This window comes from Erithacus rubecula, assembly GCF_903797595.1.
Source record: "Erithacus rubecula genome assembly, chromosome: 24".
NCBI classification, from domain to species: Eukaryota; Metazoa; Chordata; class Aves; order Passeriformes; family Muscicapidae; genus Erithacus; species Erithacus rubecula.
Window position 1 is genome coordinate 4,969,893 of NC_136676.1, and position 27,091 is coordinate 4,996,983.

Consider the following 27,091-nt stretch of genomic DNA (forward strand, 5'->3'; position numbering starts at 1 on the left):
CAGCACAGACTTCTTTCCAGGTGAGAATATTTTACCTTGTGACTCTGTAAAAACAAGCTCTCACCATTTTCAGCCCCTCAGAACACACTCACACACAGCCCAAAGAGGAACCACAGAACCAAACCTGCACAGAAATATTTGTTTCCTGTGTTCTTTCCTCTAAGTGGACCTGAGGTTTTATGGTTTTGTCAGCCACACAAATTTTTTGTCACTTTGCATCAAATCAGAGATTTTGTCTGGCTGTGTTTACAAGTTTTCATTTACAGCAAGTTGTGGACCACAGGTTGAACATTAGAAATATAAACCTTCAAAACCCCAAATTTTAAAACAATCTTTCAGCAGTAATCTTGTGGCTTGAAGCCAATCTCATCATCTGGAGGCTGATTCCCTTTTTAGGCTCCTTGGTGAGGCTGGGCTATCTCCAGGAAGAGCAAAGGACAAGATCTTGAGAATCTGCTCGCTGGAGAAGCACAGGGAGAAAAGAATAAGGAGAGAGGTGGGAAAGGGCTTTTCCACATTTCAGAGCTCTGCATGGAGCCCCCACTCCCCAGACACAGCCCAGCCACACTGTTCTGTGGGACAGTAAAATTTCCTTTTCTGTTCCTCACTTATTTCTTTTTAGGGATGTCCAAACTTCTCCATCCTCCACCCTGCCATGACTGTGCACAGACACTACAGTAACAGCTTCCACAACAGCTGCATTCTCTTTTTCTTGCCATCTAAATTCCCTACAAAAATGGGCTGAGAATTTTCCAGAACAGGAACAATACCAGCAGACAAAGTAGGAGGATCCCTGCTTGCCACCTGCCAACAAAATTCCCAGCTCTGTCTGGCAGCCACAAAATCACCTTTGTTACCCCCATGAGCCTGGGAAGAGTTAAATCCTCTCCTGTTCAAGCTCCTGGAGCTTTTGGAGTGCAGATATATCCAGAATAATATTCAGGTTGCCATTAAGTATGTTATATTAATACTCTCCATTAAATTTTAATATAGTGATTATAGAGGAGAAAAATTGTCCTTCAGATTAGGAAGGTATTAAAGAGTTTGGGGGAAAAAAAAATCTTTCTTTTGAAAGAAGCATTTGTCAGGCAGCTCCCAGGACATTGGTTATTCCTCAGAGCATTTCAGAACCTAAGGGAACTTCCACATTAACAAAAATGGGAGATTCAGCAGCACTCTTCATTTTAGCTCATCTAACATGGACTGGAACTGTGCTCCCAAACCTAAAATATCACCTAATTCCAAGGGCCTGGTGATGGTTCCTCCCAGTTTTAATTATCAGTAAAGCACAGTGAGCCCATTGACTGGGGATTTTCTTCACCTGACCCCATCCTCTCAGATACTGAGGAAAAAACAAACAAACAAAATAAACCAAACCCCAACAGCCTTCTTTTGGCAAGTCCTCTGCAAATCAGACTCAAGCCAGGGTTCAGCTGGATCCCAAAATCCCAGCTCCTTTGCCTCCATGGGGATTTTTGTGGTGTCCAGTTCTCCTCCAGACTACCTGGAAGGCTTCATATTTTCCAAAGGGAGGAAAATGCTGGGACAGCACTGGAACCATTGATCCCAGAGGCCCAGATCCTCCAGCAGCAGATGGAAACAAAGGAGGCTGTGTTTTCTGGGAATGAGATGGAAGAAAAATAATTTTGGCTGAACCAGCACTTAGCAATGAAAACGCTTTTTGTCAGAAAATTCCCAACTAAATCTGTTGGTGGGAAAAATACAAATATCTTGTCCCATTGCTCTGAATCATCCTGATCCAAGACACAGCTGATCAGGGGGTATCACAAGGAAGGTTTACCCTTGGAAAGCCCTCATGGCATCAGCAGCAGAACAGTTTGTAGGGAAAAGCTCTTCTCAATTACAAACACCATTCCTTAGAAATATTTCAGGAAAATAAGAAGAGCAGATTGCAATTTTCTTTTGAAATGATTTCTTGAGTTTTGTATTACCAGCAGGAAGATGAAACTGGAATGAAACAGATTTTTCAGGCTTACAGGATCACAGGAGGATAAAGGAGGCATCTGGATACTGAGCTTTGTTTCATGTTTCACTACATTTTCTTTACCATATTTTGAAACAGAAAAGACTAAACATTTCCCAAAGTGACAACTCCAAGCACTGCTCTGGCTTCCTTATATGCCTAGCATTGATAAAAGGCAGAAAATAATGTTCAGTGCTAATTGTCAGGAATAGCCTTGACTTCTTGCTTCCTTCAGGTGCACCTTGAAGACACATCAAACACACCCAGAGCCAGCAGAGAGCCTGAATGAGTTCAGTGTCTCTGCACTTTCATTAGCAGAAAAGCCACAGTTCATTTCCTAAAGAAAAAAAAAAAAGGAAATTGAAGGGTTGGTTTTAATCTTGTCCCGGGCTGAGTGAATCCAAGAGCTGGAGCAAATGGGATCCCTGTAAATCTAACGGCAGCCCCGGTGAAACCTTATCCCAGGGCTCTTTTAGGAAGTACTTAGTGTAAGAAGTAGCAGAACTGGTTAGTGGAAACAGACCCTCTCCTCCTGCTGCAGCCAGGCCCTGCTGCTGTGACCCTGCCAGATGTGGCACCAGGGCCAGGGAGGGACCCTCGCCATGGAATTAATCAGTTCCCGTTTATTTAACCCTCCCCTGCCCGTGCTGGGCCACTCTGAGAGAGCCTGAAGGTTCCTGCAGCCACTCGAGGCTGAGAAAGGCACTGGCAAACCTTTCCTGGCCACTGAGAACAGAAATCAAATAACACAGGAGGCTCTGAGGAATCCCCAGTGCCCTTGGAGCCCAAGGCTGGAGCTTGGAGCTGAGGAAAGGAGAAAGAAGGAGGAGAAGGAGAAGAAGGAGAAGGAGAAGGAGAAGGAGAAGGAGAAGGAGAAGGAGAAGGAGAAGGAGAAGGAGAAGGAGAAGGAGAAGGAGAAGGAGAAGGAGAAGGAGAAGGAGAAGGAGAAGGAGAAGGAGAAGGAGATCCTGGGCTGTGCCATCACCTGGGCAGCGTTTGCAGAGCCCTGTTGCAGCTCCCAGCCCCAGGACCCCTCCTAGATGTGACTCCACACCCTGGAACTCATCCTTACACAGACCCACCTCTCCTCTCTGCCCCTGGAATAACTCCTGGAGTGGCTCTAATTCCCTCCATTCCCTACCTGGCTTCTCCCACACTCACACACAGTGATTTCAGGGCTTGGGCAGCACAGCCCTGCCCTGTCCTGGGCTGTTCCCCACATCCCCTGCTGAAATCCCACCTGAGCCTGCTGATCCCAGTCATCCCAGTGATCCCAGTGCCTGAACTGGCCAGGAATCTCTGGGATACAGGCAAAAACTGCCATCCATGGGGGGAGAGGGAAAATCTAACCCTGTGAAAAGGCTGAGCTTACATGGTCAACGTGGTGGATGGAAAATTGGAAAACAAGGGGATGTCCTGGAAATGGAAATGGGAAGTTGAAAGGAAAGCTTAGGAAGCAAAAATGCACTTTTTGGGTGTAAGAGGAAGCTCTGGTATCTGCACTAATAACAAGCAGGAAAAGGGCTGTGCTCCCTCTTCCCACCTGTGCCTGAGCAGCATTATTTCAAGCTTCCTCATGTTGTGTTTTTTATTTAATTTTCCAGCGAACGCACTCTTTTATCATCCAGAACCGTGAAAGTAAATTAAGAAGAAATGGTTTTCTTTCAATTAGACTCACAGTTGCTTTGAGTAACTGCCTATAATTCTATTTAATGAAAAAATAAAATCATTATTCCAGCTCTCCCTGTGCCCTGACAAGCACACAGACGGGCCCCATTAGCAACCACTGTAGATTTACTTAATTAGAAAAATATTTTGTTTTCTCCAATTTTTAAAAAAGGAGAAAGAGAAGGGGGGAAAAAGGAGTAGCAAAAAAGAAACCTCCAGGCACAATATTAATCTAAACTGTTACCTGGTGCTTAATAACTTATAAACTAAAGGCATCTATCAATCTATAATTTAGTTTTGCCTTTGATCTGCTCCAGCCCTTGGCTCCCAGTCTGGCAGCTGCTGCTGTCTTATCCTTCCTGCTTTGCTTCCAAGCATGAGGTCCCACACCCTGCCTGGGCTTTAATGGCATTTTTGGACACAGAACCCTGAGCTTGGAGGGTTCAGAAGAGCAGAACTTACTCCTTGAGCTTTAGGAAATAACAGAACAACAGGAGGGAGCCAGTGCCCACCCTCTGTGCCCTTCCCCCAGGGTGATGCTCCCATCCCACTCTTGGCTGAGGGGTGGGACACTTTTAGGATGTGATCTGCAGCTATCAGCTAACCCCTGGGCTGGGTTCAGCACCTTGAGAACAAATATTCTGCTTTTGGTGAGCACTTTCACAGCAGAAGAGCCAAATACCAAAAGGGCAATGAAATGGCACAACTTAGGCCAAGCTGTGCCCAGCTCTGGTGACAGTGAAAACAAGGACATTCTCCAGGAGAAAAAGACCCAACCTCACATTTCTGACAACAAATCTCATGCAGCTTCTACTGCACTGCTGGTAAAATCCAACAGCAAGTGCAGTGAGGATCCTTCAGCATGATCCTTGTGCTGGGCACTGGGGGCTGGAGTTTCCCTGGCATTTGTGGGTTCCAGAAAACAATCCCCTCTCATTTTCTCTGCATCTCCCTCTCTTTCCCAACGATTATTATTCCCCTGCAGAGGAATGAATGCCTCCAAGAAGAGGAAGTTTCAATTAGGACACCGAAACCCTAAGCTGTAGTTTTATGGCTTTAAATTAACATCTCGAGATTCGCTCCAGGTACCGTAACAAAATCAACATCCAGCCACGCTCTCTGATTACAGAGCTGATAAGGGATTTATGGAACATAGCACAGGAAGCTCTGTCTTTGCTGGCTGCCATTGCAGGGGCAGTGCCCCTCACTAGGAAATTATGGGGGGCAGTGGCAGAGCAGATAAAACACACCTAAAATCGATGTAAATCATCCCCTTGCCCAGCCAGGCAGGGTCTGAAGCTGGCTGGAGCACTCCACCCTTGTCTCATGCAGCAATTCCTTCTCCTTCCAGCCTTCCCTGGCTTTTCTTTGCTAAAATTACACATTAACCTCCAAGGACAGCAGTTTTTCACTGTACCCTTCATAGCCACTCTGCCTGCCTGAGCTGGGAACTTTTAGATTTTCACCCATCCTTACAGACTCCCTTGAACTAATAAGAGGCAGTGATGTGCCAGCAGATAAATTCAAATGTCAAATATCAAAATCTTTCTGTCTGTGGGGGAAAAAAAAAGGGAAGAAGCAAAGGTATTTAAGGCATTTGAGCCCTCCAAATTAACTCCTGTATTGTGGATAGCAAAGCCAGGATTTTGCAAGCAGCCTTGTGGGTGAGTTCCGTGCGCTGAGCCCACAAGGCAGCGGCAGCTTCCTGCTTCTGTGTTAATAGAAAATAAAAATAAATAATAATTTAAGGGAATATTCCCAAACGGGCCCGTCCCTGCCCTTTCTGGCGGTGCGCTGGCCCCCCCTGCTGGCCAGAGCCCGCCATGGCAGGGTGGCACTCAGGTGACAATCCAGCCTGTGCCACCTCTTCAGCCAAATTCGGGTACAAACCCCAACTCCTTTACGCGTCATAACCACGGGAATCCTCATCTTGCTGGAGGGAACCCCTGGGTTCCCGCGGGATGGGGAATTCAGCCCCGATTTGGGGTCAAAGGTGCGGTTTGTCTGATCCCGGGTGTCCCGATGGAGCAGCAGGGATGCTCTGCAGCCTCATCCCAGGACCCGGCTGGTTCCAGGCTCCAGATCCGCCCTCCTGTCCTGAACCAGCATCAAAAATACCCAAACCCTTTTTTTACAGATGGCCCATTCCCAAAAATCCCTGCTGACAGATCCCACAACCCCCTCAGATAATTTGTTCCCATTTTAGGATAAAATTCCTGCTGCTTTCCATCCAATATTGACTCTTGATCCAGTGAGAAGGGAAATGTGGGATAATTCCCAGAATGACATTTTATAAGAACAGGGTGAACCTCATCTGGAGATTTTACCCATTCAAGATCTTGGAAAAATCTCCAAAAAATGTTAATCCACACAGGTGACTGCACCTGCCATCAGAGTGGGCAGCACCACCCACAAACCACAGCTTGCATTGCTCCTTCTTATTTGGATTTGCCTTCCTTTAATTATTCTTTAATTATTATGTCTAATTCAAGCTCTCTGTTAAACTTCTGAGTGTAATTTAAAAACCTTAAAAAGAAAAACAAATTCTTCAAAATGCATGTGAGCTGGCTATTATTTATATTAGAATATAATATATATAATTATTATTTATAGTGTAATTGATAGTATAACTACCTGCAAAAAACCAAAAACAAACAAACAAAAAAATCCCAACAAAATACAACCAAATAATCAAATTAGATCTAAATAATCAAACTACACCTACATTTTCCATTAAATCAACAGAAAATTTCTGCCAAAAAGGAAAAAAAATGAGGATAAAACTCAAGTAAATTAGTTTTTATTAGGAAATTCAGAATTTCTTAAGTAGATACCAATCAGGAAGGCTGAGAGAACTTTGTGCAAGGGTACCCAGAGCCTGAGTGTGCACAGGGGTGTGCAAGGGCACATCTGGGGCCCCAAATTGCCCAAAATAAACCCAAAAACAAGCCCAGCACTGCAGCAGGACCAGCACAGGGAGAACTCCCTTGTCTGACTTCATTAATCCAACTCTTGCTCGTGTATCAAAGTGCAGCACGTTTTCTTGTAAAAATGATTAAGCTGCTAATTAAGCTGTTTATAACTTGTTTCCCTGGTTGCTAATGATAATTAACATGCAAATTAGCTGAGGGAAGAGAGGCACAGGGGTCCTCAGTTCATTACCAAGTTAATTACTGTTTGCATACTTAAACATAACAGTTATAAATGGTGGCATTTAATGTAATGGCCAAGATGATAATTATACCAACGACATTTTGAAAAGTCATTTCACTCTGTGCTATTTTTCTGGGTGATTGATGTTGCCATGGCTGGTTGATAAACTTACTGCAGGCCAAGATGATTTGGAAACAGCAGAACCCAAGAAGTTATCCCTTAACAACATCCCTTTATCACTGTTTTTTTGGGGAAGCAGGGAAGGAATGAGGGGAAATAAGAGCAGAAAGCTTCAGTATTAACAGAGGAAGGATAAAGTGGGTGGGTTAACAGTGTTCCATTTCAGCTGGCAACATTAACAGCTTCCCTTTTTTATCACTCATGGGTTTGTTATTCCAAGTTTCAGCAGTGCTGGGAGCCCCTCCTGAGGCTCAGCCCATTGAACTCGTCACTATCCTCAGCCTCAAATCCTTTTATCCTAAATAAACGTGGCAAATAACACATCACACCTCAGAAATGGGATGGCTTTGTCACTTTGCACTGGGAAGAACAGAAGCAGAGGGCATGGCTACTTTTTTTTTTTTTAATGCCCCTTGCTTGTCATGTTGAGGAATTAATTCCAATGTCCCTCACTGGATACAGAAGTGCTAAACCAAATGGAAAATCAGCCTAATTACGAGGGTGGGAAGTCTGGAATGTTTGGATATCCAGATCCTCAATCACACATGGCCCAACTGCTCCTCATTTCAGAACTTGCCATCTAGAAAATCCTGAACTTGCAAAGCCAGGCTGGGAAATGCCAGTGGAGTAACTCAGAGCAGGAAAGGATGAGATTGCAGGGGATGAGCTTTGTAATACTCAGGCAAATCCTGACTGTCTGGGTCAGATCATAAAATGACCAGGCTAAAACTTCTCCAGCCTGGGCCACCTTCACCCACACGTCTCTTAAACACCAATTTAATGACTGGACGTGGCACTCAGAGCTCTGGTTTGGGTGACAAGGTGGTGATAGATCACAGGTTGGATTTGATGATCTTGGAAGCCTTTTCCAACCTCATAGTTCTGTGATTTTAGCAGGAAATTTTTGCCCTGGAGCCTTTGTATCAGAGGATGCAGCATCAGAGGGGAAGGTGGGTGTGTGAACATCCTAAGGGAACACCATGAACACCATAAGGGAACCTCCTTCATTCACCCCACTGATTTTTATTCCAAGTCAAGCACACCCTTCTGCCTGTGGAATAGGCAGAGCCACTTCCCTGCCTCACATGGAGCCACTGCAGAACTCCCAGCACAAGGAGAACAGATTAAATTCTGCTGCTGCACAGCTGAATCCCAGACTCACAGCCCAAACAGCCCCTGAGACAGCACAGTCTGTGTGTGGTGACCTCTGGGTGCTTTCTGCTGTCACTGCTTTAATCTCCAGAACATAAACAAAGGGATTATTCCTTTCTCTAATGGAACAACCACACTTTTCTTGTAATCTCACTCAAGTGCATCTTAATCCTGCTCCTTATCAAGGATCCCTGCAATCCTTTGCATTGTCATTCTTATTTTGTTAGCAGAGATTAAAATAGTCCAGTGCATGGAGAGATCACCTTGGCTTTCTGCACCACCTGCATGCACCCAGGTGGTTGTGACTGTCTGCAGGGCAGAGAAGTTTGACCAAAGAGTTAACATATTCTATAATAGGATTTTTTAAGTCCTGGAGAAAAGGATGCCTGGGGGAACCTTTTGGCTCTGCAAAACTCCCTGACAGGAGGGGGGAGCTGGGGGGTGTCAGGTTCTGCTCCCAGAGAACAGGGATAGGATGAGGGTAAATGACCCAAACTGTGCCTGGGGAGGCTCAGGCTGGACAGCAGCAGGAATTTGCCCATGGAAAGGGTGCTCAGACCCTGGAAGTGCCTAGGGAGGTTTGGAGTGCCCATCCCTGGAGGTGTCCAAGGAATTCCTGGAGGTGGCACTCAGGGCTCTGGGCTGGTGACAAGGTGGGGATCCAGCTCAGGATGGACACTGATCCTGGAGATCTTTTCAAACCTCAATGATTCTGTGATCAAAACAGCATTTAAAAGACTGAAAACATCCTTAAAATTAGCATTTCCCACCAGATTTCATTAGGAAGCAGATCTGTCACTGACAACCCTTAGAGGTCTCCATTTGAACTGTGCTGGGACCCAAAGGAGCAGCAGCAGCTGTGGGGACACGGGGACACGGTGCCAGGGCTGCAAATTCCCTCCACAGGAGAAGGAGATCCTGCCTCAGGCTGACAACAGAGCTCCCTCAGCCCAGCTCTCCCAACAGACAGAGGGCGTGGAGCTGAAATTTCATCCTGTGGCTTCACACACCAGCAGAGCTCCTGGGCTTCAGTGGGGAGGGCACCTGGTCACCCAGCCTGCATCAATTAGGAGAAACATCCTCATTCCCCAGCCTGAATGGTCACACCAGCCTAAAAAGAGCAGAATTTGGTGTCTTCTCTCCAGCCCAGGTATAGCTCAGAGTGAAAAACAGTCACCAAATAAATCAAAGATTTTTTTACATTATTAATATTCACTCCATTATACTTCTTTCTGTCAAAGAAAGGTCATCCTCCTTTTAATCCAAATGTTCAACCCCAAAATGCTGGTCTCTCAGCCCCAGCCCTAGCTGCATGTGGCATTTAACAGCCTTAAGAGGAGTAAGAGAAATAAGAGAAGGGACTTGTTGCACTGCAGGGACTGAGAGCATTTAAAAGAAAGAAGTGCAATATTTCTCAGCCCTGTCTCTGAGAAGGGCTGTTGCAGATGTGTTTGTGCACCTCCTGCTCTGCAAAGCAGGAAAAACAAAGTTTGCAAACTTGTTCTGTATTTACTCCCTCCCCACCCACCTCCCTTTAAAAATTCATCAGTAATCAGAGACATCCTGAGGAGCTGTTGTAGTAGAGTTACTATTTAATGAGTGTGTAGCAGATTTAATATTTAATGTTTAGATAGACATCTCCACAATTTCCCCTCCTCCCTTGTGTTTACGATTCTTTCAGGAAAGGAGCTGGTCTTATCTACCCCACAGGACACACAGCAAATTTTCTGGGGGCTTGAGAAGAACCTTTAAGTGTTTAAGAGGCATTGCTGGTTCCATCTCTTACAGCAACAGGTTTATACACTCACAGTCTCAGGGATTTCACCAGGGCACAGAGAAATATTCTTTTTCCACTGAGCTCCTTAGATGTTGCTCCTCTTATTCCTTCAAGGTCCAAAGTCAGGAACCTAAATTGATTTAAGTCAACATGAAATTGGTTGTGGTTTTCTCACCTAAAGCCAACAAAATAACATTTCACGAGGCTGCTGCCTTTTTGGCCAAGCCCAGCATCCCCTAAACCACCCGTGTCCAGCAGGAAGCACAGGGGATCCTTACCCAAACCAGCCTTTTTCAGCTGGAAATGATGGATGGAGGACAATGCCACCCTCACATTCTCTGTATCTACAGGGCAAAATGTGGCTGGAAGCAACTTCCAGCCCACTCAGTCATGCAGCAAAGTCAGATGATGGGTAATGATTTTTTGCAGCCTGGACCAGGCTCCATCAGAGGCTCCAGTCCCAATTTTATTCCCACAAGCTCTGCCTGAGCCTCCAAGGAGGGGCAGAGGCATTTGATCAACCCAGCTCCCCTTAATGTGATTTCTATTTCAGAACTGCTTCTGTCGTGCCCTTGAGTCTTTTCCTGGCAATATCACCTGTGGCCTGATGTGACAGCAATGCTAAATTATATCTTGATGGCTAATTAGGGTAATTAAAGTGAAAGTAATCAAATCAACGTAATGGGCAAACTCTTAATAAAATGTCAAAAAATCTCTATCCATCATAGAGGGTGTTTTTTTTTTTTTTACTCTTTTGAATGTCAAAGAATGTGGAGAAAGAAAGAGTTGGACTTCAGAGTGGCCCAGGCTTAAAGAGACATCATCAGGCTAAACACTCCTAAAAATAGAGTTGCTCTACTGCTGAAAACACTCCAATTGCTAAAAAATAAAGGCTATGATTTATAAATAAGGATAATTATTTAAAGGTAAGGGTTGTTATTTAAAAAAGTAAGAGTAATTATTAAAAAATCAGGATTACTATTAAAAATTACATTTATAATTAAAAACAAGGCTTATTAGTAAAAAAAAATAAGGTTAAAAGTTTAGGCTGCATCACAGAGTTTGCTGGTTTGTGGAAGTAATTTCCTGTGTCTTGTTCTGCTGATGGTCATGACCTGGGTTAGTTTCCTAAAGGTGATGGGGACCCCTTCTCCAAAGTGAGGGGGATCCTTTCCCCAAGGTGTGGGGGATCCTTTCCCCAAAGTGAGGGGGATCCTTTCCCCAAGGTGTGGGGGATCCTTTCCCCAAAGTGAGGGGGATCCTTTCCCCAAGGTGTGGGGGATCCTTTCCCCAAAGTGAGGGGGATCCTTTCCCCAAGGTGTGGGGGATCCTTTCCCCAAAGTGAGGGGAATCCTTTTCCCAAAGTGAGGGGAATCCTTTTCCCAAAGTGAGGGGAATCCTTTCCCCAAAGTGAGGGGAATCCTTTCCCCAAAGTGAGGGGGATCCTTTCCCCAAAGTGAGGGGGATCCTTTCCCCAAAGTGAGGGGGATCCTTTCCCCAAGGTGTGGAGGATCCTTTCCCCAAAGTGAGGGGGATCCTTTCCCCAAAGTGAGGGGGATCCTTTCCCCAAAGTGAGGGGGATCCTTTCCCCAAGGTGTGGAGGATCCTTCCCCCAAAGTGAGGGGGATCCTTTCCCCAAGGTGTGGGGGATCCTTTTCCCAAAGTGAGGGGAATCCTTTCCCCAAGGTGAGGGAAATCCTTTCCCCAAGGTGAGGGAAATCCTTTCCCCAAAGTGAGGGAAATCCTTTCCCCAAAGTGAGGGAAATCCTTTCCCCAAAGTAAGTGGAATTCTTTTCCCGAGGTGAGAAGGATTCTTTCCCCAAAGCTTTGGGGATTCTTTCCCCAAGGTGAGGGATCATTTCAGTCAGATCAGGGGGATCCTTGTCCTGGCCATGCCCTGAGCATCCCTCGGGAAGAGGAGGCAGACTCGGGCGGGTCCCGCCCCGCAGGACACCGGGCAGTGTTTGCGGTCTCCAGGCAACTCAGTCGCGGCTCCTGCGCTGCTCTCCCTCCCTCCCTCCTTCCCTCCCTCCCTCCCTCCTTCCTTTCCTCCCTCCATCCCTCCCGTCCCGTCCCCTCTCAGGTGTCGGCGCTCCCCGCACCTGCAGGTGTGCGGGATGGGGGGAAGGCGCCCCGTCCTTCCCGCTGGCTGGAAATCAGCGGATTTTATCCTTTCTCCGAGCCAAGGAAAAAGGTAAGGGGTGGGTGAGGCTGAGGTGTGGCTCTGACTCCTCCGTGTCCCCCACTAGTGGCGACATTGGTGATTAAAGATTTATCACTCGTGTGTCCCAGTTTTACTGCTAAAACTCAGCTGCACAGCCCCTCATTGCTGATTTTCTATCAAACCTTTACTCCACAGCCCCTCGCTGCTTTTTTCCTGCTAAAACTCTACTCCACAGCCCTTCATTATTATTTTCTATTAAAACTCAGCTCCACAGCCCCTCACTGATTATTTTCTATTATTTCTATTATTTTCTCCTTCCATGGGCAGGGGAATTCTGACCAGGTGCTTTCCAACCTGCCTGACCATTGTCAACCTCTGTGATGATTCTCCTCTTGCCTTTAATCCCCCAGAAACCTGGCAGTGACCAAACTCTGGTTTTGCACAGCACCTGGGCTTGCTGACATCTGCCATTTGAAAAGCTGCTCCCTTTAAGCAGAAAAACTTGTGTTTCAGAGCCTCTCATGGCTGATTTCTGCTAAAATTCTGCCCCATGGTCCCCCATTGCTGATTTTCTCTCAATCCTGTGCTCCACAGCCCCTCACTGTTTTCTTTCTGCTAAAACTCTGCTCCCCAGTCTTTCATGATTATTTTCTATTAAAACTGAGCTCCATAGCCCCTCACTGTTGTTTTACTGCTAAAACTCAGTTCCAAAGCCCCTCATTGTTCATTTTCTAACAAACTTCTAGTCCACAGCCCCTCACTTCTATTTTTTTCTGCTAAACCTCTACTCCACAGCCCTTCATGATTATTTTTTCTTAAAACTCAGCTCCACAGCCCCTCACTGCTGATTTTCTGCTCAAACCTGTGTTCCACAGCCCCTCATTGATTATTTTCTATTAAACCCCATCTCCACAGCCCTTCATTGATTATTTTCTGTTAAACCCCATCTCCACAGCCCCTCAGTGATTATTTTCTATTAAACCCCATCTCCTCAGCCCCTCATTGATTATTTTCTATTAAACCCCATCTCCCCAGCCCCCTCAGTGATTATTTTCTGTTAAACCCCATCTCCACAGCCCCTCATTGATTATTTTTTATTAAACCCCCTCTCCACAGCCCCTCAGTGATTATTTTCTATCAAACCCCATCTCCACAGCCCCTCATTGATTATTTTCTATTAAACCCCCTCTCCACAGCCCCTCATTGATTATTTTCTATTAAACCCCCTCTCCACAGCCCCTCATTGATTATTTTCTATTAAACCCCCTCTCCACAGCCCCTCAGTGATTATTTTTTATTAAACCCCCTCTCCACAGCCCCTCAGTGATTATTTTCTATCAAACCCCATCTCCACAGCCCCTCATTGATTATTTTCTATTAAACCCCCTCTCCACAGCCCCTCATTGATTATTTTTTATTAAACCCCCTCTCCACAGCCCCTCAGTGATTATTTTCTATTAAACCCCATCTCCTCAGCCCCTCATTGATTATTTTTTATTAAACCCCTCTCCACAGCCCCTCATTGATTATTTTCTATTAAACCCCCTCTCCACAGCCCCTCATTGATTATTTTCTATCAAACCCCATCTCCTCAGCCCCTCATTGATTATTTTTTATTAAACTCCATCTCCTCAGCCCCTCATTGATTATTTTTTATTAAACCCCTCTCCACAGCCCCTGGCTGCTGTTCCCCAGGCCGCAGCCGGGCTCTCCCCGCCATGCCGCTCGCTGAGGGTCCAGGCACAGGAAATGTCTCCTCAGGATCTGGCTGCCCTGCTCTGTGGGGAAGGGGACGAGCAGCTCTCCCAGCAGGAATTTCCAGCTGCCACCGCTTTTTACCTGGCTGCCTTCAGCTGCTGTGGCCCCACAGCCGTGCAGAGGGTCAGCACCATGGGCCAGGAGCTCTGCCAGAGAGTGGTGGCCACCCTGGAGGCCTGGTGCCAAGGCAAGGCTGAGATCCCCAAAATCCAGAGCAGGAACCTGGCCGTGGTGTCCCTCAGCGTGGGAATAGCTGCAGTTTTCCTCTCCACCCTCATGCCCAACAATGTGGTGGCCTTGGTGTACGAGCTGGAGGCCCTGCTCAGGCAGGGCTGCTCGGAGGAGGTGGTGAGCAGGTGCAGTTTGCTGCTGGAGGCGAACGGCAGCCATTCCATGGAGCTGCTGCTGCTGAGGGCGCTGGCACGGCTGCTCTCGGGGACTCAGCTCGGCCAGGGAATCGTGGATTATGTCCAAGCCTTTGTGCTGTACCAAGCAGAGGCGGTGGCCTACGTGTGCAGCAGGCAAAGGGAGCACCTGGGCCAGGTGCTGCAGGCGTTCTCTGCTCACCTGTCCAGGTGCCAGGAGGAAAGCTCAGGCTGCAGAGCCTCGCAGCAATGGCTGGGTGACTGCTACACCTTCCTGGCGGCGCTGGCACCGGGGCACAAATGGGTGTGCAGGGCACGGGCGGCTCACCTCCTGAAAACAGCACAGTTCCAGCAGTGTGTGGCTGTCTGCACCAAGGCCCTCGAGGGCTTCTCAGCTCAGAATCTCGCAGGGGAGGATGTTGTGGCTCTGCTGCTGCAACGAGCTGCTGGGTATTTCTTGCTGGGAGGATGGACGCAGGAAATGATGCAGGATTTGACAGCAGCCTTTGCAGCAGACCCTGCTCTGGCAATGAAATGCTTTGAAGAGGTTTTCTCACCCAGTGATGCTGAGAAGATCGAGGAGCAGGCCAGAGCTGCCCTGGAGGGGAGGTTTGCAGCCTACAGGGAGGCTGTGCGTGCTGGGGCTGAGCTCAGGGGCAGCCATGGCACCGAGCTGCTCCCTGCTGTCATCCAGACCATCCAGCTGCTCCTGCACATCTGCCCGGGGCGCAGCCGGGAGCTCCGTGTCCGTCTGGCCGACTGTCACCTCCTGCAGGGACACCCCGGGGCCGCCCTGGACATGTGTGAGCAGCTGCTGGCAGCAGAGCAGAGCACTTATCACAACACCCTGCTGGCACTGCGAGGCTTCTGCTCCCTGCACGCCCAGGACCAGCACAGAGCCCTGCAGGACTTCCAGAGGGTCATTGAGCACGACTCCCCCCATCCCAGCAGCTGCATCAAAGCCCTGTGTGGCCGTGGGCTGATCCGCATTTCTGGTGGCAGCAATTACCTGACTGCCCTGGATTATATCACAGCTTGCCAGTTAAAGCTGGATGAAACCATCTTCACCATCAAGTCCTACGTGCCGTGGAACCAGAGGGGATTGCTGCTGAAGGTCCTCCAGGAGGAAGGACAGATGATGCTCCAAAAGAAGAGGTATCCATATATTTCCTTTCAGAAAAAGCAAACAGGGCTGTGCACATTCCTAACCTGGAAGGTGTTTTGTTTTGTTGGCTTTTTTTTCCCTTCCAGAGATGCCCCTGGGGTTTTCCAGCTGGCCTCTCTCCTGGTGGAGCTGGACAGCTCTGATGAGACATCCCAGATCCTGTGTGCTGATGCCCTGTACCAGATGGGCCGTGGGGAAGAATCCCACAAGATGCTTTCACTGGCTCTCTCCAAAAACCCCCAGAGGGCTCCTGTGCTGGCCAGGCTGGCCCTGCTGCAGCTCAAGAGGGGCTTTGTGTATGATGGCAACCAGGTAAGGAGCACCTGGAAAGCCTCAGGGTCATTCCCTCCTCAACAGCTGATTTGTCCCAGACAACAGTGAAATTAGAGTTTAATCCCTGTGTTCAGTGGTTTGGGTGCATTTCCCCTTTATAACCAAACTTTGCTCTTAGGAGCTCCCTGAATAGTGACAGGGGGAGCTGTAGCACAGTGAAAATTGGAGCACACATGCAGAACCTCTAGCAGAAATTTTAAGGTGTAAATACAGGGCTGATATTGCCATAAAATCATAGAATCACAGGAGTTTCTGTCAAAAAAGGCCACACAAGCACTCCCAGCTAAATCCAGCTCATTCCCCACATGCTTTTTAATGGCATTTCTCAGCACTTTAATCAGGCAGAGCATCCTGTCCCTGGGGACAACATTATGTGATTGGGAATGTTCCCTTGGAGAAAAAAAAGCACAAGTGCCACCTCCCTAGTATCCTAATGAAGCATTGGAGAAGAAACACACAAACACAGAAACTCCAATAACCATTTGCAGTTTTCTTTCCCCAGTGCTGATAAACTGTGCTTGAAACCTTGAAAGTCATTCCAGCAAGTTGGTTCTCACACCCAGGATCACAAAGCTGAATTCCCAGGCTCTGCCATCAGAGGGAACTATTGTATTTTTTTAAAAAATGACATATAAATTCTAACTGATAAGGAGAATGATTTTACTGTCAACACTTCCCTATTCCCTATGAAAAATAAAATTTTGCTGTAATTTGCTGCCTTTGGGAAGGCTGTTAATGAAGGGTGTGGCTTTATTAGAGTGCTGCCCTTGGAAGTTGGATTTCCATCTGCAGCTTCTGCTGCAAGTTCTTCATGGAACATCTGAAAATTTCTCTTCAATGTATTTTTATCCCACCTGCCTGTCAGATGCCAATCACTTTTATCTATTAATAAAACAGAGAAAGTTATGGGTTTAAGAGATGTGTCTGGTACATGAGGATAACTTTGTTCTTGTCCAGGCTTCTCTGGCTCAGATTTGAATATCCAGTCCCTGCTGAGCACTGTAAAAAACAATCTTTTGATTCATTTTCATTGGAAATGCAGCTTAAAAAGAGTTTATCCAGGCAAAGATACCAAAGGTCAGATAGGATTCTTTTCCAGAAGGGCAGCAGTTGTGGGTTTGAATCCATGCTTTTCCCAGATTCCCAATAACAATACTAAAAATAAGTTACAGCACTTCTCTAATTTTCCATTAATTCACTGGTTTTGATTTTGCAGTCAAAATGTCACTGGAATCCTTGTGTTCCACAGGAACATTCTCTTCTTTTTGGGCAATCATCCTGTGTTTAAAAAAACACTCCACTGCCAATATGGAGCAGATGCTGCCCAAAACAAAGCAGGCAGCACCAGTTATTTGCCCAGAATTATTTCCACAGCTGCAGTGGTGGTGAGGAAAGATAAGAATTCCTGTTTTCTACAACCTGCATTGACACCAGGGCCAGCTGAGAGGATAAATCAGGGAGGTTTGTGGTGCTGGGCTGGATAAAACCCCAGGGAATGCTGGAGAAGCTGGGGAAGGGCACAATGATCTCCCACCCAGCCTCACATTCAAACTTTCTCTGCTGCCTTTTCCTCTCCCATCCTCAAGCTGCTGAAGAGATTGATCAGGATTGGAGACTCCTCCTGCCTGCTGCCAGTGCTGGACATTTTGCAGGATGAGGACCGCAGGCTGCTGCAGAGCCACTGCCACCAGCGAGCCCTGGCCCTCCTGAAGGGCAGGCAGGAGGCTGCTGCCATCAGAGAGGCCATTGCCCACCTGTCCTTTGCCATCCTTGCTGCAGGTAGGACAGCAGGCTGCCCCTGGGGGGTTGTTCCTAAGGGAAATCATCTGGCACAGGATGTCCAGATGTCCTCTGTCACCTCCTGGTGACACCCTCCTGGGCTGACCCAGCAGGATCACCTGGGCAGTGAAGTGGTGCAGTTAAACAATAAGGAAATAAGTTTTAAATTCCTTGAAATGGGTTCAGCTCAGTTCTACAGGCACATCAGCCCCTTTTCCTCACCCAGTGCAAAGTGAACTCAGCCCCTCACACATTTCACTATTCCAGCTTTCCCTCAGGAGAGAGACCAGGCTGACATGGAAATGCTGCTGGCGTGTTCCAAGTGGAACCATGTTTGTATGGAAATCTGCCTTTCACTCTGAGCAAATGTTATGACAGCAGCACTGAGAAGAAGAGAGACTGGCTCGTGGAGATGGAATAAAAACCCTGTTAATTGCTTGGAGATGGTTCCATTTCACAGCCCATGCATTCCAGCTTATCAGCTCCCCACCTGCTAGAACAGATGCTTGTTAAGAAATAGATATTGTCTTTAGAGGAGCCAACTGGTAGAGCTCCAGAGTGATAATAACCTTTGGTACAGAAGTTTTGGAGCAAACCAGGAGGGAGAAAAAGGTTCATTACTGCAGAGGAATTGCTTGGAGCCTGTCTGCTTGCTGATCCCTGCAGGCAGCTGTGTTTGCTGACCTCCCTATGAAAACATATTTCCAGTGGCACTGATGATTTATCATCCAATATTGGATGCCACAGTTATTGATTGCAACCCTGGGCATGTTAAGATCCTTATCGAAATTGCCTTGGAAGGAAGGGATATGTGGATGGCAGGGAGAGAAATGCTCTGCAGGCAGGGAGTGGAGGGACCAGGATTTTCACTGACAGCTCTATGTGTTTATTTGGGCAGCACTTTGTGTGAAAACAGAGGGGGGGGAAAAAAAAAGCAGCTCAGTATCACAAGTCCCAGTGCATATTAATTCTGGCAGGGAATTAGTCAGTCCCATCTGGATAAGTCATTTATCCAAAACAATGTGTACCTTCCCTGCCCGTGGCAGGGGGCTGGGGACTCTTTAAGGTCCCTTCCAACCCAAACTATTCTGTGATTGTGACCCCACTTTATTAAAACAGCCAAATGGCTTCGTGCCTCCACTCTCACATAGTCACAGATCTCCCTCTCAGGGCTTTCTGCTCTCATTTGTGCTGCTCCCACTCCAAACTGACACAGATTCCTTTTTCCTTTCAGCTCACAGCTGATAACACATGGTAGGAATTCCACTTGCAACAAAAATAAAGGAAACTTCCACTTAAGCAAACTCTCATTGTACTTCATCCTGAGGTATCCTCAGGCCAAGTGGAGCTTTTTTGCAGTTTCCTGTGGGTGTCCTTGCAGTAACCATGGCTGCATCCCTGTCCTGCAGGTGGTTATGCTGAGGATTGTCTCCTCACCAGGGCCCAGTGCTACGGGCGCCTGGGGCAGATGAAAACGGCGATTTTTGATTTTAATGCTGTGCTGAAGGAGGAGCCCAGCAATGCACAAGCTCTGAGTGGCAGAGGCTTTGTTCACCTGGCTCTGAGGCAGCAGAAGGTACTGTCCATCTGGGGCTTTGCTGGTTTTTCTGAGGGATTGAACCATGTGAATGGAAAGTATCACAGAATTTGTCGTGGAGTTGGTGGAATCAGGAGTTTCTCACAGAATTTGGGCAGTGAAAGGCTCTGGGTTTGCCTGGGTGCATGGACAGCACACTTGAGGTTACTGATTTTATTTCCCAAGCCTAGAGACAGGAAGACTAAACCTTGGCCATAATTTTCTATGATAACACAAGGAGTTTGAAATAATGTGCAAACACTCTTTCAAACCTGCCTTTATTATCTCCTATCAGCTTTGAAAATGGAAAAATTGTAGCACAAGGACAGGAGAGAGCAAAGTTTTTCCATGGTAAAGCAGAGAACAGAAAGCAGCTGAAAGAACAAATGATCAATACTTAATTATTGCTTCAATTTCTTTCCTTGGTGCTGTTTTTCCACAGGAGGCAGTGCAAGATCTGATCTCAGCACTGAAGGTGGAGGCAGGAGCAGTGATCCCAGCAATCCTGTCCTTGAAGCCTGAAACCCAAGGGTTGGTCACTGGGTGGCTCCTCCAGCATGGCAGGGCCACTCTCACTGAGCTCATGGCCACCAAAGACCTTCCAGGAAAAGAAACCCTCGGGGACCTTCTCATGGTGGCAAAAGCACTGACCAAAATCTGCAGGAGTGCACAACATCACATCTTCTACACTGATGTTTTGATGGCAAATGGTGAGTTGAGTCCTTCAGCACAGCTGGTCAGGCCTGGTGAGCAAGCAGAAAATGGATAAAATGAATATTAACTGTCAGGAGTGCTGCTGGATGGGGATGGATGGGGATGGATAATGCTGGATGGGGATGGATGGGGATGGATGGGGATGGATGGGGATGGGTAGGGATGGAGGATAATGCTGGATGGGGATGGATGGGGATCAATGGGGATGGATAGGGATGGATAATGCTGGATGGGGATGGATAATGCTGGATGGGGATGGATGGTGATGGATGGGGATCAATGGGGATGGATAGGGATGGATGGGGTTGGATGATGCTGGATGGTGTTGGGTAATGCTGGATGGTGTTGGGTAATGCTGGATGATGTTGGACAATGCTGGATGGTCCTTTTCAATCCAAGTTTGAAAACATTTTGGGGCAGGGTATGATGTAATTAACACCTTTAGACATGGACTGGCTGCCTGAACCCTGCCTTGCTGAGGTTTCAGGGTGCCCTGCTCCCCATGGGATGGGTTATGGAGTCTGTTGCTGTTCCCCAACAGGAAGGCACCCAGAGGCCCTCAGGCACCTGCAGGAAGCCTTTGGCCACTGTCCTGCTGAGGACTCTGCCAGGGCTCGCCTGGCTGTGCTGCAGCTGCAGAGCAGGAACGTGGCAGCAGCAGCTGCCCCCCTCAGTGTCCTGGCCAGGAGAGATGAAAAGGATTTGGCCTTTCTCCTGAACTTTGTAGGCACCAAGCAACAGCAGCATCTGGCTCAGGTACAGCCCTTTCCACTGATCACACATCCCTGGATTCAGTGGGGAAAGAATTGGGAAGCAAAACTGGGATTGCAGGGATTTCTCCCTGCCTTGAGAAGTGTGTGGGAAGAGTTTATCAGAAGGACAAAGCACAAATTGGCTTTTCCTCCAGCCAGGGCAGGGAGCTGGAGCCAAACTTCTTCCCCTGCAGTGACCTTGATCAGTCTCTAATAATCCATATTGCCACACCTGAGCATTTGGGATTCCTTTTTGGTCTCCCTGGCACAAAACCTGGTGATGCCCACACTGAAATTCAGGGAGTGTGAGGGACAGCAGGTAGGAATTAACAAATCATTGCTGGTTGTTGAAGTCTGGGGGATACATGAGGTTCATGGGGAAGGGAGATTCATATTTTGTTCATTTTCTTGGTAACATTATACTGAATATTTAAAATCAGTGATATTAAGTGCTTCCATCCTTCTTACTCTTTTGTACAACATTTAGGATTTTTATTATGTTCATATTTTTATAAAATGAAAGGCTTTGAGGCTGATTTTCTTAGCTAACACTGACACAACAGTGTCACATAGCTCTGGTCCCCCACCCCACCAAATATCTATTATTCAGCATTTTTTTCAAGTTTCTCTCCCAAAAAGAAAGTCTTTCCAACAATAAGACAGGAGAAGGTCAGATTGATGGTGAAGAGTTTTAACACTCAGCCAAGCATCTGCAATTCTGATTACCCAGAAGCTCTGTGTTCTGAGAATCAGTTTGCTTCCTTTTATTCAATTTGTTGCTGGTGTGCACCCTGGTGAGAAGCTATATTGTTATGCTCTCTCCCAGGTTATAAAACAAACAACATGCTGATATCCTTAATGCAGCAAGAGGAGCCCTTGGAATGTATTTGAGCAGAACAGCAGGAGGATATAAGTAAACAAGTATTAATTTACCAGTCCCCAGACATGCCCCATTACAGAGAAAAGAGCCCCTCTCTTCTAAATAATGTAAAAAGTTCAGTCTTAGGGGAAGAGTTGGAAGATTTCAGAAGCAATTTGTAATCTTCCACTTCAGAAAGTTGATAAAGGAACAATTGAGGCTGTGACTAGGGAGGCCCTGAGGAGGTGTCTGTAAATGAAGACACATTTTACAGCTGAATTTCCCCTGCTGCCACATCACTCCTTCTGTGGGGCTCTCACAGCCCAGTGCACCCATGCTGCTTCCCAAGGCTACACAGGAGGGATGTTCTTTGCTGTCAATAAGAAAAGAAAAACGAGAAGGAAAAAGCAAACTAACATTTGTGTCACTTATACTGCACTGATGTGTGAGAACCCATTGGTGCCACAGGCAAGTGAAGCTTTAAAATGGGAGAGAAACTTATTTCTTTCTCTTTTTGGTAGCTGTGGCTGAAATAAAACTCCTCACTGTGGCTTATTTATCATGAGAGATCCCTCTGCTTGAGACAAGGGGTGTGACCAGGCTGACTTCAAAACTGGAGCCCAGTACCAGTGCTGGAAATTTTAAAAGAAAGAAAACATTGCTCTCTTTCATCTTCCTGCTTTTATTCAACTAGTAAATGTTTGAACTCCAGCACTTGGGGGTTTTTAGATGTGTTTTGTGACCAGGGGAGGAGTGTGTGCTCTCTGGGGTGGGGAAGGAATTGTTTCATCCACCTGCCCATAGTCTCAAAGGATTTCCCAGCTGCACTTCCTTTTGCCTGCAAGGTTATTCTGGTTTGTGAAAGGAAGATCTCAGTAAAAGAACAGTTTCAAAAGCTCACAGACAGGATTAGTGCAAAGATTCCCAATAATGCCTTGACTTTGCCAGGGTTCCTACCCTGGGAGGGAGAGTTTGCTGTGTTCCTGAATTTCCCAGGTAGGAAAAGGAGAGTTCAGAGTTCACACCCAGTCTCAGCACTCCAGCACAAAATCATTTCTGCCATATTGTTTTTTGAGTATTTGGAATTACAGGCATTTTAAAAACGTGTCATCATTATCCTGGAGCCAGGTCTGAAGAGCTAAAAATAGTTCTCCATAAGCTGAATAGGAAAGGGTGGAGGAAGGAGAGAGCTCCTTGATGTACTCTTTTTATTCATGGAAAACAAAGCAATAAAATTCTCCCATTATTTATAGTCAAAGGGGTCCCATGCTGAGAAATTTGTAAACAACTGGGACAGAACCCCATGGGAATAGGAATCTGAAAGATTTATTAAGCTGCAAAAGGTCAGAGGAAGGGAGTTTGCTTGCTGCTCGTGCAACTTCAACCCTTGGCTTTCCTAAGCCAGGGGTAAATGCACTGATTCCCAAACTGCAGGGGCTGCAGCTTCTGGGGGTATCCAGATTCCTACAAAAAGGGTCTCCAAAACTCCATGGTCTGAGTCAGAATTAGGTGAAGTTGCCATTCCACATTCCCTTCATGGCAGGTGCAGGTGGAGAAGGGAAGACTTGCTCCAAACTCTTCTGGAAACAGCCAACCCTGTCCCAAAGCTGAGAGTTTATCATTCCATCTGCTGGGATTTATTGCTCAGGACTAACCCTTGGCCATAATTCCATGTCCAGTAAACTCCTCATTCTTTTCTTTCTGAGGAATTAAGCCTTGGTCATATCATAAGAAGTCCTAGGGACTGGAACCAAAAATACCACAAAAATATGTGTATGTTCAGTCCTTTACACTCAGAGAGGTGAATAGATGGAAAAAAAGGGACACAGAGAATCCAGGAATCCACTCATGTCTCTTTCCAGGTGGAACCTGAATTATTTCAGTCTGGAAACCAAAATCAAACTTTTGGTGACAGGTTGGACTCGAGTTCCCCTGGCATGCACTCCACAGATTTTCCTGCCTTTCCAGGTCACCTGCTGATGACAAAAATGCTTCTCCAAGGCCACATGCAGGGAGCAGCTGAACTCAGCTGTGCCATGTCCTTCTGGCTCCCTTTGCCTCCTTTCCCTGAGCCTGGTTTTCATCTTTATCTCTGTTAGGAGATAATGTGCAAGTTGCTGATTCATCCTTCCCCATTACATGCCAAAAATGTCCCTCAAGACTGCCAGAGCCAAAAGAAAATCCAGAATGCAGCTGCTCAACCTTGCTCCACCAGCAAGGGTGAAAGGGAATCCTTTATTTTCAGATGGGATTTTTCCTCCAAGCGTGGCAGGAAAGGCAGAATCTCATGGCTTGATTTGGGGACTCTCAGGGAAATATGAAGGAGTCAAAACAGTGGCTCAATGAATAAATGTAATATTGCTGTGGTGCAATAACCCCAAATGCCCCAGGTTAGAGCACTGAAACCTCCAGCATCAGATTCAGCACTCAGCACAACAACAACAATTGTGTTTTCTTCTGCTTCTGAGACAACAAATGCACCTCAGAGGCTGAAAGTGACAATTTAACTACACAAACACAAGCTGTCTTGAGGAACTGCACTGTGTTCCTTGGAACAATGTGATCCAGAACTCTGGAATTTCTAGGGGAAAAAAACACCTTCCCTTGCCAGGATGCTCCTCATGCAGCTGCAGTTCCACCTTGAATTCCTGCCACAGAGGGGACACTTGCATTGAAGTGTTGCCTTAAAAACATTTCAAGGAACAAAGTAAATGTGCTGCTCTTGAAATGTACACACCTGAGGTGGGTTTGGACAGGCTGCTTGAAAATTTATGGCCAGGGGTTGACACTTTTTGGGGAGAGGCCCTATTGCTATTTTCTCTGCGTGGAAACTCAGATTCCTTAATAAATATGACTATGTCAAACAAAATAGCAATATATATATATATATTCTGTGCATTATAATGAAATAACTGGGGCAGAATTCCTCATAAGCCATGAGGAGAGGTTAAATTATTTTATACATGCCACTGCTCTCAGATGAGGTGCAGGGACTGGCCCTGCACTATTGATCCCTTTCCTGCAGAACCTGTTTTCATCAGTCCTGGCAGACAGAAATCAATTCTAACCTCAGCCAGGTAAAATCAGAGGGACACACAAAGGGACTGGAGGACCTGACCTGGCTGTCAAGTGTGGCTACTGGGACAGTGGCTGGGCTAGCTGGAATTCTGCATCCACAAGCAGGAGTGACCCATGAAATGAGGAGGATGGAAACATTTTTCCTGTGCTTGAAGCCTCAGCTTGTTTGGCCCAGCCTTTTGTAAACCCTCAGCCTTGTTTATAAATTGAATATTCACTCTGCTGCAGCAGGTTAAAAGCTTTATTTATTACCAGTGAAGGGAAATAATGAGAAATCCATTTGAGGCCAATAGTTCTAATGGAGTTTTCTTTATTGACCTCCATGAACCTAAAAATTATGTGGCTCTTTCAGCCTTCTCTATTTTCTTGTTGTTTTTTCCTTCAGATGAGGGCAGAGAGCTCAAATTGCACTCAAGATTAACAATTAGCAAAGCCACCAGTTGGCCTTTTTTTTTTTTTTTCCTACAGTTTAGGTAATCTCCAGTAGAGAAAAAAAAAATTCATTTGTGAGGCAGCACCTGGGGTGGTTGGTCCAGGCAGCTTTTTTGCTCATCATTCCTAAGGAATGTCAACAAATTCAGAAGTAATTCTGCATAACATGCAGAAACAAAGGATTTCAGAAGCTCTTGAGATAACAGCAAGTTCCCAACGAGCCAAGAGTTTTATATCTTATCTGTATGCAAAAATACACCAATTATTAGTTCTCCAGCTAGATGCAACTCCAACATTTGATAAAATAAATGCGATTTCTTAGTGTCTGTGTATATGACCAGTGCAGAGCAGACATTGCCCTGTTTTTTCCCCTTGATTGACTAACACGGACTCCCTCTGTCCCACAGGCAGCAGCCCAGGAAGGGAAGGAGCTGATGAAAAGCCATGAGCAGGAGCAGGCTCTGGGCTACCTCAGCCTGGCTGTGCTGGCCAGCAGGGACAGCCCCAGGCACCTGCGGCGCAGAGCTGCCTGCCTGATGCACCTGAAAAAATATGACAAGGCTCTGAAAGACATGGAGAGAGTGACCCAGGGGCACAGCTGTAACAGCCCAAAAACACAGGCTGGGGATCACTGCTGCCAGGGCTTCCTGCTGCTGGCCCTGGCTCAGGAGGAGGCAGCAGTGCAGCACTACATGGAGGCTCTGCAGCTGGACGAGCCCCTGGCCCTGGGCACCATCACCACCTGCCCTGGCAGGGAATCTTTAACCCAAACTTTTCACAAAATTGCACAATATAACTTTGAAAAGCAGTGCTATGAAGAGGCCTGGAAGATCACAGACTATGGGCTGAGAATTGATAAAAGTTCTGAACTCCAGAAGCTGAAAGCAAGACTCAAAAGGGAGGCATCGAGCTGTAGCATACATTGATTTCTCTGTTTGGGGATTTTCCAGTCTGATTGCTTTCTGGTTTGTTTGGGAGGCTGCAAGAATGAGGGAAAGATGAGAAGCTCCTGATAAATATGCAACAGACACTACACTGAACATGGGACAGCAGAATTAAGAGTAGAAAGTTTGAGGCAGCAAAAAAAAAAAAACTGACCAAGAGTGCAATGAGGAACAAAAGCAAACTGCAGATTCAGGATTCCTGAAAATTACTGTGCATTATGTAAACTCCCCATTGTGAAAAAAGCTTTTTTTTCTGGCTGAACAACAAATTCTAACACAGGGGTTCCAGTCCTACTGAAGGAAAACATTCAAATCACTTGCAGCTCATGAATAATAATCATGCATTTCCTAGCAAGTATTTGATGAGCTTTAACACATACTGTTCCATCAATTTGCCTTATTTTTATGGGCCAGTCAAAAGGATCAGTCCAAAGTGACTCCTGTAAGGTGTCTGTGAAGGCTCATTTGTGTTACAGCCCTCTCCTGCCCCTCACCTGGATGAAGGATCTGCCCTGCTGGGAATGCAGTGGCTTTGCCAGGATCACAAATGCCAAATAAACTGTTCTGCTGCACAGAATCTGCCCCAGGCAGGCCCAGGAGGGCCCCAGAGCAGTGCTGGGACATCCTGGGGATTCACCTGGGAGCCTCAGCTCAGTCCAGAAACACAAAGGAGCTGAGGTGGGGCCCAGAGCAGCTGCTCCTTTCTTTGTTTTGGCTGCTCCAGAGGAGTTGTCCCAATGTTTTTGGAGTGTGCTAATATAACCGTGGAGAAAACCAGAAACTAGTGCTGAAAATGAAGATTAAAGCAATGGCAGGACTGCCCTGCTGCTTTGATTAGGATGAAAGGGAAGAGGAAGCATTGTCTTTTTTATTGTGCTGTTGTCTCAAAGTCAACATTCCAGGGTGGAACCTCATTCAGCAGCCATGGGATCCCCCCTAGCAATGACACCTGGAAATTTCCACCTCTCCCTCTCCTCTGCATGCTCCTTTTTCTGCCCTAAGAGCACTGGTAGGGCTGGGCTTCTTGCCCTTCAAATTCCATTTTAATCCTAGTGACACTGATGAGGATTTTTCCCCCTAATGGGCATCAAGATGTTATGGGAGAGTTTCTTTCCAAGCATGAAATTACATCCTTAAACAACTGTTTGCTCTATTTGAAAGCTGGAAGAAAAAGAAAAATTGATCATGTTTTCCTTCAAGTAGTAACTAACAGACAGGAAATTCTCTGTGTCTCAAGGAATTTTTGAGAAGTGGTTGT

General features: G+C 46.6%; 1 protein-coding gene across 1 annotated transcript; it reads left to right on the forward strand.

Annotated features, from left to right (window-relative positions):
- The first annotated feature begins 11,988 nt into the window (after window positions 1–11,988).
- TTC34 (tetratricopeptide repeat domain 34) lies at window positions 11,989–26,371 on the forward strand. The gene is made up of 8 exons (XM_079326018.1): window positions 11,989–12,108; window positions 13,753–15,356; window positions 15,453–15,678; window positions 17,286–17,478; window positions 18,888–19,054; window positions 19,497–19,764; window positions 20,310–20,524; window positions 25,297–26,371. The coding sequence occupies exons 2-8, from the start codon at window positions 13,828–13,830 to the stop codon at window positions 25,813–25,815; spliced, it is 3,117 nt and encodes a 1,038-aa protein (XP_079182144.1). The 5' UTR covers window positions 11,989–12,108; window positions 13,753–13,827; the 3' UTR covers window positions 25,816–26,371.
- Window positions 26,372–27,091: the final 720 nt, after the last annotated feature.